Source organism: Mus caroli, chromosome X (genome assembly GCF_900094665.2).
Source record: "Mus caroli chromosome X, CAROLI_EIJ_v1.1, whole genome shotgun sequence".
Lineage (NCBI taxonomy): Eukaryota > Metazoa > Chordata > Mammalia > Rodentia > Muridae > Mus > Mus caroli.
This window is the reverse complement of record NC_034589.1, coordinates 78,284,061-78,294,199: the sequence shown is the minus strand read 5'-3', so window position 1 is coordinate 78,294,199 and position 10,139 is coordinate 78,284,061. Positions and strand designations below refer to the sequence as shown.

Below are 10,139 nucleotides of genomic sequence, written 5' to 3'. Positions count from 1 at the left end.
AGAGAGGCCCATTGGACTTGCAAACTTTATATGCCCCAATATAGGGGAATGCCAGGGCCAAAAGAATGGGAATGGGTGGGTAGGGAAGTGGAGGGAGGGCCATGGGGGACTTTTGGGATAGCATTGGAAATGTAATTGAGGAAAATATGTAATAAAAAAATTAAAAAAGAAAAGAAATTTACAGAACACCAAATAGATTGGACCAGAAAAGAAAAGCTTCCCACCATATTATAATCAGAATACAAAATGTACTGAACAAAGAAAATTTACTAAAACCTACCACGGAAAAAGGCCATGTAACATATAAAGGCAAAACTGTCAGAATTACATCCAACTTCTCAACAGAGACTCTAAAAGCCAGAAGGATCCTGGGTAGCTATCTTATGGACAATAGGAGACCAGAAATGTCAGCACAGACTGATATACTCAGTAGAAGTTTCAATCATCATAGATGGAGAAAATGAGATATTCCATGACAAAACCAAATTTAAACAACATTTTTTCATTAATCCTGTCCTACAGAGGATATTAGAAAAGAAACTCCATCACAAGGAGGGTAACTAAACCCAAGAAACCAGAAGAAATAAGAAATAAATAATTTTACACCAGCAAAAGCAAAAGAAGAGGATCACACACACACACACACACACACACACACGCACACACACGCACACACACACACACACATGACTATTACCAACATCAAAATAAGAGGAATTAGCAAACATTAATAATTAATATGTCTCAGCATCAATGGACCAAATTCCTCAACAAAGAGACAGCCTAACATTAGATGCATTATCAAGATCTATCATTCTGCTTCATACAAGACTACAAGACACACAACACAGCAACCAAAAAAGACACAGCCTTAGGGTAAAGGGCTAGAAAAATAGTTTTCCAAGCAAATGGACCCAAGACACAAGCTGAAGTAGCCATTTTAGTATCTAATAAAGTAGATTTCAACCAAAAGTAATCAAGAGAATGGGAATGATACTCCATATTAATGAAATAAAACATCAACCAAGATTATGTCTCAATTCAGAACATATATGCCCCAAGGGCAAGGGTACTCATATTCCTAAAAGAAGCATTACTAAAAGCTTAAATCAAACACCAAACCCCACACATTATTAGTGGGAGACTTTAGCACCCTGATCTTACCAGTTGACAAGTTATCAAGATAAGAACTAAATAAATAATGAAACTATGAGATGTTACGTATCAAATGAATCTTACATATATATAGAATATCTCATCCAAAGAAGAAAGAATATACTTTCTTCCCAGCACCTGATGGAAGCTTCTGCAAAATTGACCATATATTCAGTCACAAAGCAAGCCTCAATAGATACTTGCATCTTATCAGATCTATGTGGATTAAATCTGGATTTCATCAACAGAAATAACAGAAAGCCTGCTAACTCATAGAAAATGAACAGCTCTCTACTAAATAACCACTGGGTCAAGGAGGAGATAAAGAAATGAAGATTTTCTAGAATTCAATGAAAGTGGAAGCACATTACCAAACTTAGACGCAATGAAAGCAATGCTAAAAGGAAAATTCACACTGTGAAAGCAGGGCTGAGAGGAATGTTCATAGCACTAAGTACCTTCATAAAAAAATTGGATAGATCTCATACTAGCAACTTAAAAGCACACAGAAAGGCTCTATAACAAAAAGAAGCAAACACGTCCAGGAAGACTAGATAACAAGAAATAATCAAACTCAGGGCTGGAATCAATAGACTAGAAACAAAGAGAACAATAAAAAGAATCAAGAAAACCAAGAGCTGCTTTTTTGAGAAAATCAGCAATGTAGACAAGCCCTTAGGCAAACTAACTGAAAGGCAGAGAGATAATACCCATGTTAACAAAATCAGAAAGAAAAAGAGAGACATAACAACACTAAGGGAGACCAAAGAATCATTAGACCTTATTCCCAAAGATTTTACTCCACAAAATTGGAAAATCAAAATGAAATGGATGATTTTCTTAATAGATTACACTTACCAAAGGTAAATAAATATTAAGTAACCTATCTCAATAGTCCTATAACCTGTAAAAAATAGAAGGAGTTAGCAAAGTCTCCCAACCAAAAAAAAAAAAATCCCATGTGCAGAATGCTAAGAAGAAGAAGAGCTAATGCCAATTCTCCTCAAATTACTCTACAAAATAGAAACAGAAGGAACACTGCTGTATTCATTCTATAAAGCCACAGCCATCCTGACACCGGAATCACACAAAGGCTCAACAAAGAAAGAGAATTTAAAACCAATTTCCTTTTTGAATATTGATGAAAAAAATACTCAATAAAATACCCACAAGCTGAATCTGAGAACATATAAAAAATTATCAACCACAGTAGGCTTCATCCCAGGGATGCAGGGATGCTTCAACATGCAAATATCCATCAATGTAATTCACCGTATAAACAAAACGTCAGTAAAATTCACATTAGATGCTTCAAAAGCCTTCAAAAGCATTTTTCCTTTAGGCAAAATGTAACACCCCTTCATAGTAAAAGCCTTGGAGAGATCAATGATTCAATGCACATACCTAAACATAATAAGGTGATATACACCAAGTGAATAGCTAACATCTAATTAAATGCAGAGAAACTTCAAGCAGTTCCACAAAATCAGGGACATGACAAGCTGCCCACTTTCTCTGCGTCACTTCAACATATTACTTGTAGTCTTAGGTAGAACAATAAGACAACTAAAGGAGATTAAAGGGATGCAAACTGGAAAAAATATTTTTTGCAGTTGATATAATAGTATACATAAGTAACACCAAAACCTCTGCCAGAAAACTCCTGCATCTAATGAACACCTTTAGAAAACTGGCTGGATACAAATGATAAAAAGACTGACAAAAAATTAGGGAAATAACACCCTTTACAATAGCCACAAATGATATAAAATATGTTGGTATAACTCTAATCAAGCAATTGAAATACCTTTTTGACAAGATCTTCAAGTCTCTGAAGAAATAAATTGAAGAAGATATCGGAAGATGGAAAGGTCTCCCATGCTGATGTATCAATAGAATTAACATAGTAAGAATGCCCAACTTACCATAATCAATGTGCAGATTCAATGCAATTCCCATCAAAGTTTCAACACAAGTTATTTACAGACCTTGAGACAATTCTCAACTTAATATGGAAAAACAAAAAACAAACAAACAAAAAACCAAAATAACTAAAACTATCTTGTACAATAAAAGAACTTCTGGAGGAATCATCACCCCTAATTTCAAGCTGTAATTCAGAGCAAGTCATAAAAACTGCATGTTATTGACATCAGAACAGATTGATCAGTGGAATAGAATCAAAGACACAGAAATAAGCCCACACACCTAAGAACACTTGATTTTTGTAAAAAAAAAAAAAAAAAAAAAGAAGAAGAGAAACAAACCCAAAACCTTACTAAGTAAATAAAAATGAAATATGACTATTTCATCAACAATAAAGACCCTCATATTTTCTAATGGTTGACATAGATAATATAATTGGCAGCGTATACTGTAATAAGTCCCTAACAATAAATCAAACAAATGTGGTTTAGAAACTTAATCCCCACCTCCTTATCATATGTTTTGAAACCAAATAAAATGTAAGACTTGCAGATTTAAATATCCAAAATTAAAAAGACACATATGAAAAATAATATCCACATTTCAAATTATAGTTCTAGAATCAATTTCAAGAAGTCAAACGCCGGGCGTGGTGGTGCACACCTTTAATCCCAGCAGGCGGATTTCTGAGTTTGAGGCCAGCCTGGTCTACAAAGTGAGTACCAGGACAGCCAGGGCTACACAGAGAAACCCTGTCTCGAAAAACCAGAAACCAAAAACCAAAAAACAAAAAAAGAAAAACAAAACAAAACAAAAAAACAAACAAGAAGTCAATCAATATTTCATTTTAAAATAAATATTCTTACCTTAGAAAATTGTGCATTTATCCATTTTGTGAATGTTTTCTTTTGAACATCTTCTCTTTCATCTATATTATAAAATAAAAAATAAAAGTTATAACTAGGATTAGATTTTATAACCAAAATAACTTTCAAATATTATTTTAAATTTAGTTTTAAAATCATTGCTAAATGAAGTTGAACCTAAGTAAAGTTGGTATTGAGCATTCAATTAAAAAGAATTTCTAAATTAATAGATATTTTCAGGTCCATACTCATTCAAAAATAATAACACTACTGAAATCAGTTTCACTGAGTAAATGGAATAATATTTCTCTCTTGATAATCATTAATCATCCTGGTATAATTTAAGAAAAACATAGGGTATTGATTATTTAGCAAATATAATCCTAGACCTTTCCCTCTTTTCCTTTCTCTTCCTCATTTACAACAAAATTGTTATTTATTACTTTACAACTACTATATTCTCTAACTTGAGTCTGACCCTCATAGAAGAAAGTTTATGTAACAACCAAGAGTATGGCTTAGTTACTATAGTTGTTTGAATAAGTTTGGCCCTCATAGATTCCTGTGTTTGAATGTTTGGCTCACAGAGAGTGACACTATTAATGAGGCACGTCCTGATTAGAATAGGTGTGGCCTTGTTGGAGGAAATGTGTCACTGCAGGGGTGGGCTTTGGGTGCTCCTAGTGCTTAAGCTATGTCCATTATGCAAGAGACAAACTCTCCTGGCTGCCTTGAGATCAAGATGTAGGATTGTCAGGCTCTTATCCAGTATCATGTGTGCCTGCACACTGCTATGCTTCCTGCCATGATCATAATTGACTGAACCTCTGAACCTGTAAGCCAGCCCTAATTAAATACTGTTCCTTATAAGAGTTGCCTTGGTCATGGTGTCTCTTCACAGAATGAAACCCTAAGACTGTTATCTTTGTATTTTATTCTTTATCCAGATTATGAACTCAGGAAAACACTACACTTCAAACTATTCTGCAACATAGAAACAGAAAGAACACTACTCAATTAATTCTCTGAAGCCACACTTATGCTGCATATTCTTCTGTGTATTGAGATGGAGCGGTTTCTGTTTAATCAGGAACTTGTCACAATTTCCTTTCATAGAGGACATCATAAGAGATTTTTTTTCTACTTCTATCAATGTTTAATGTTACAAATAGATTTTAAAAACTGGTTGAGTGCATATTACTTTTAGCTTCAGAAGATATCATGTATATTAAAGAGGTGTTTAACAAATGTAAATTATTTTAATGAATTAAAAAAGTCAATCCTGAGGTGCATAATTTATAATAAATTTTATTAGTTTAAGAAAAAAGAAAATATAAATGCGTTGAGGGAGGGCTAATCACAAAAAGTCTAAAATTTCTCATGCCTCTTTGTGTCTAAATTCAGGAAAATGTAAATGTAAATGACATGCCTTGGCTTACAAATATAAACTCAAAGGGAGAAATTTCCACAGATTTATGCCAAAAGATTTTGTTGAGAAATTATTAAGAATTAACTTTATAAAAGCCACCATTATATAATTACTTGTTTTCCTAAGCTGAAAATTACTTGAGTCAAATTGACAGAAAAAGTCTATCTTCAGTAATAATATATTTTCTTTAAATCTGATATTAGTTAATATTCAACAAACCAATGAATCTATAAATGTGTCAAGCATTGATATTTCAAATACTATTTACTTAGGTCAAAAAGACTGTTATAAAAATGCCTCCAAATAAAAACATTTCTTATATAAATTTCAGTGGTAAATAGTCATACTTTCCCTTAATAACATAAAATAATGCAGAATTGCTTTTCCATGACAAATACATACATACACTAAAAGATGTCTACCTTTAAATCAAAAAGAATCTACAAGATGAGTTTTTTTACTAATGTTCAAAAGAGCAGATCACTGCTATCCTTTAAGGGAAATTTTATTCACCTACATAAAATAACTTATTTTTATTTAATTATGTTATTCCCACAGGCTACTATACATATGTTCAATTTCAACATTATCCATATGGTATCACATAAATCATAAATATATAATGGCAAAGCCTTTCCTTTGTTGACAAATTTGAATAAACAAAAGTAGACTAATACTTTTCAAGCCTAACAGTTCCTATCTATCACCATCAATTCCATAACATTATTTTCAACTTAATAAAAGAAGAAATAGAACATTTTCAATGGAACATTTTAACTGGCTTGGCACTAAGTTCGAGACAAATATTTCTCAGGGATATATAGGGATAGCCCTAAAAGTAAATGAACTTATTTGCAATTCCAATTCCCTTTTACATTCAAATCCATGAATATTCTGTCAAACACTAGAGAGAAGATGAGTCTGTTATGCATTAAATATATTCTGCTCACAACAAAACTCATTATGTTTTGTGTGGCTACATTTATGTGGTTATGTTGGGAACTGGTGTTTAATGGGAGGTGCTTGAGGAAGAGTGCAGAAATTGCCCAAATACATTAATGCTATGTGATAGGAGTATGTTCTTGCTCTCACAGGACTAGGGTAACAACTAAAGATAGTTATTAAGAAATTTTAATAAAAGTGAATGAATGAATCGATGAATGGGAAAAGAAAGAACAAATTATGAGTATAACTTTTCTTGGAAGATGTAAAGAAACTCTTATTCACTCTAGAGAAAGATATAGTACTGATAGATCAAAGAAGAGGTTTTCTCCTATAGAGTTGGGTAATCAATAAGTTTTCTGGGTTTAATTATGTGAACATTAGAGATTTAAAGGCAGCTGTCCCAGCAGGAAGTTGTCTAAGCAATTTATGGCAGCTCTCTCACTAAAAGTCCCAACTGCATTGTAATAAGCTGTGCTACTGAAGAATCCCTACCACGATTTATGGGTAGCCACACTACAGAAGAATTCCCATAAACAATCTCTTTACCTCTTTTGTAACCTCTAGAATTGAGAGGAGACTAATAGATCTAGTAAAAAGGGTTCAAAAGCCCAGTAAGCATTTGTGCCCTGTCTATGCGGGAATACTACTCTGCTATTAATACTTCATGACATTGATGACGAACATTGATTTACTGGGCAATGGTTATGTCCAAATAAAAAGAAACAGATATACAACAGTGATACAGAAAGGTTTTGAGTGCAATCTCTGAAAGTGCCTTCAAGTCCTTTGCATTTTGGCACTGGGTCCCTCACAAGAAGCTGAACAAGTTCTGGCAACCTTCAGCAGGATGAGTTAAGATAAAAAGCCCTTTTGTATAAAAAAATCTAATCCCAGAAATTTTGTTATGGCAATAGAAATATATACCGATACAGAGTATTTGAAAGTACATAAGCACACACAAAGATGTTTTTAAAACACAGCAAATAACCTTCAAAATAAGCCATTTGAAGACAGTTTTTCCAAAGGCTTTTAGGTGAAAAAGAGTTCTGATTTATTTTCAATTAGTTTCAAATCTCAATATACAAAGCACTGAAGGCAGCATAGAAACCTTGACATTATGTGCAAAATGCTATGTATCTACTATATAAATAGCACTAAATGTGAGGTTCAACACACAAGCATCTTCAGTAAATGGCCTGCTTCAATTATCATTTTTCATACCAGAAAAATAAATCTGCAATGAATTGCTTGCTAATGTTTTCCTCTGGCATAGTAGCACTTTAAATGTGATAAATATTATTATGATTCATTTTATTATAGCTACAAAATCCAGAATGATTATTAGTGTCTTATTGCACAATAATTGTTTTCATAACATTTAAATCAATTCATATGCGATTTTCTGTTTTTAACACAAGAAGATAAACTCTAAATGAATGAAACTAATATTATGAAAACTAAGTTAGAGAATGATCAAGGTCCATAGTGATAATTTTGAGTAGATATCCCTTTATATCATAACATATTTGCAAATTGTGCTATGAACAAATCAAAGTAATAAAGGTTAAACATATCCACAAAAATTCAAGGCAATCACAAGTTTAAATGCTCTATTTGAGCAACCCAGATTTCTATGCACATCATAACATATATGGAAGCTTACTAAAATTTTATTATGTACAATGTAAATGTCTCTGGAAATTTATAAAAATTTCACACATGATGTTGGATGATTTCATTGCTATACCAGGCCCCTACTTTTACTAATTGATAGTATGTTTCATTTGTTTAAAAAAAGTAACACAATAAAAATATTTTTATGAAATTAAATTTATTTTCATTGCCTCATTAAAACTATATTAATATGGCACCATTAAGTATTTTAATACATGTATACTTTGTATGATATCTAAATAAAGATGACCATAACTACTGACTCAATTATTTGTCGTTTCTTTATAGTAAAAACTTTCTGGCACTGTTACATTGTTCAGAATTTTAAAGAGCTTTTCATACAATCATCACAACTAAGGAACAGAATTCACGAGCCACTTAAATGCCAAGTATACATGATGGCTTATCTGCTATTCCAGTGCTGGGTGGTAGAGAAAGTGAATTCCTAGAGGAACCGGCATATTTAGACAAGCTATGTAAGTGAGCTCTGGTTTTAACTGAGAGGCCTTGCTTGAATGACAAAGATAGAGAATGATTGAAGAAAACTCTAGATTTCAACTTCTAGACTCCTTGTGAACATGCACATTCATACAAATATGTCCCCACATGCAAAGATATAAGACAGAAACTTCTACAATATTTCCTTCTAGCTTTCAGAATTGCAAAGTAATGATAGACGTCCTTATATAAAACAGTGCTTTAAGTCATCATGATCATATTGACCTATAGCTTAGTACACAATGATCAAGGTTCCTTGCCTCTGTTTCATCCCATAATCTTCCTACTTATGTAGCTACTATTTGAGTGTTATGGCAGTTATTAAACATGACAATATTTTTTTCCTACTCACCATTCTCAAATTTCTAGTACTAGAGAGCATGGAGTAAAGGGTGTAGGAATTTCTATTCTTCTTTTCTTTCACAGATACACAGCTGTTCTGGATTTTGCTATATAGATTGCAGTAAAGTTGAATTTCTGGTATTTAAGCCTCTATCTCCTGAGTGTTGCCATTATAGTCATGATGCCAATACCAAAAAAACTCTGAATGGCAGCATTATAAACTCAATGGCAGATATTGTTTATTTTAAGTGATTAATACAAAGATAAGTAAAAGAAGATGTCTAATCTTTGCATTTATGCGAAGTGCTTTGACTAATAATGAAGTAGAACAAGTTTTATTCAATCATGCAAACACATTTATTCTGCTTCTTTCTACTTTGTCCAAAATACTTATATTATCCATTTATGTATCTGTATAAAGTTAAATAGTTTAGAATCAATTAGACTGAGAGAATGCATGAGAGTACTTAAACATTTATCAATGCCACCTGATTGTCTGATACAAATAATCTTTTCTATTGCAATTACTACACAGAAATATGTTTCCAGTTTCATGCAATTGATAGACTTCTCTTCAGATTCCCATAACAATGAAATGTAAGCTAACACTGGCTACCACACATTAAGGTACTAAATCTCAGTTAATGAAAGAAGATATTTTTTAAAGTCATTATCTTAGTTAGAGTTAGTATTACTGTGATAAGCACAATGACCAAAAGCAAGTAGAGCAGAAAAGGATTTATTTTGCTTATGTTTCAAGATCACTATTCATCACTGAAGGAAGTCAGGATAGTAACTCAAACAGCACAGACATCTGAAAATAGGAGCTGATTTAGAAGCCATGCAGGGGTGCTCCTTATTGGCTTACTCCTTATGCCTTGCTCAGCCTGCTTTTTTTTATAGAACCCAAAACTGCAATGGGCTGAGCCCAAAAAACGTCAATCACTTATCGGACGAAACAGCAAACAACAGATTGGGAAAAGATCTCTACCAATCTTACATCCAGGAGGGCAAATGTCTAATATATACAAAGAACTCAAGAAATTAGACTCCAGAGAATCAAATAATCCTACTAAAACTGGGGTACAGAGCTAATCAAAGAATTCTCAGGCCTCGAAGAGATGGGCACAGGGGGAAAATTCCTGAATAGAACATCAATGGCTTGTGCTGTAAGATCGAGAATTGACAAATGGGACCTCATAAAAATGCAAAGCTTCTGTAAGGCAAAAGAAACTGTCAATAAGACAAAAAGAACACCAACAGATTGGGAAAGGATCTTTACCTATCCTAAATCAGATAGGGGA

The 10,139-nt window shown here is 32.9% G+C and overlaps 1 protein-coding gene across 4 annotated transcripts in view; it reads right to left on the bottom strand.

Annotated features, from left to right (window-relative positions):
* Dmd (dystrophin) overlaps positions 1-10,139 on the bottom strand; it is a 2,293,239-nt gene that overhangs the window by 1,982,824 nt on the left and 300,276 nt on the right. For all 4 annotated transcript variants that reach the window (XM_029473189.1, XM_021152893.1, XM_029473188.1 and 1 more), the window contains exon 2: positions 3,948-4,009. In XM_029473189.1, the coding sequence (XP_029329049.1) occupies positions 3,948-4,009 (62 nt within the window). The remainder of the gene's footprint in view (positions 1-3,947; positions 4,010-10,139) is intronic.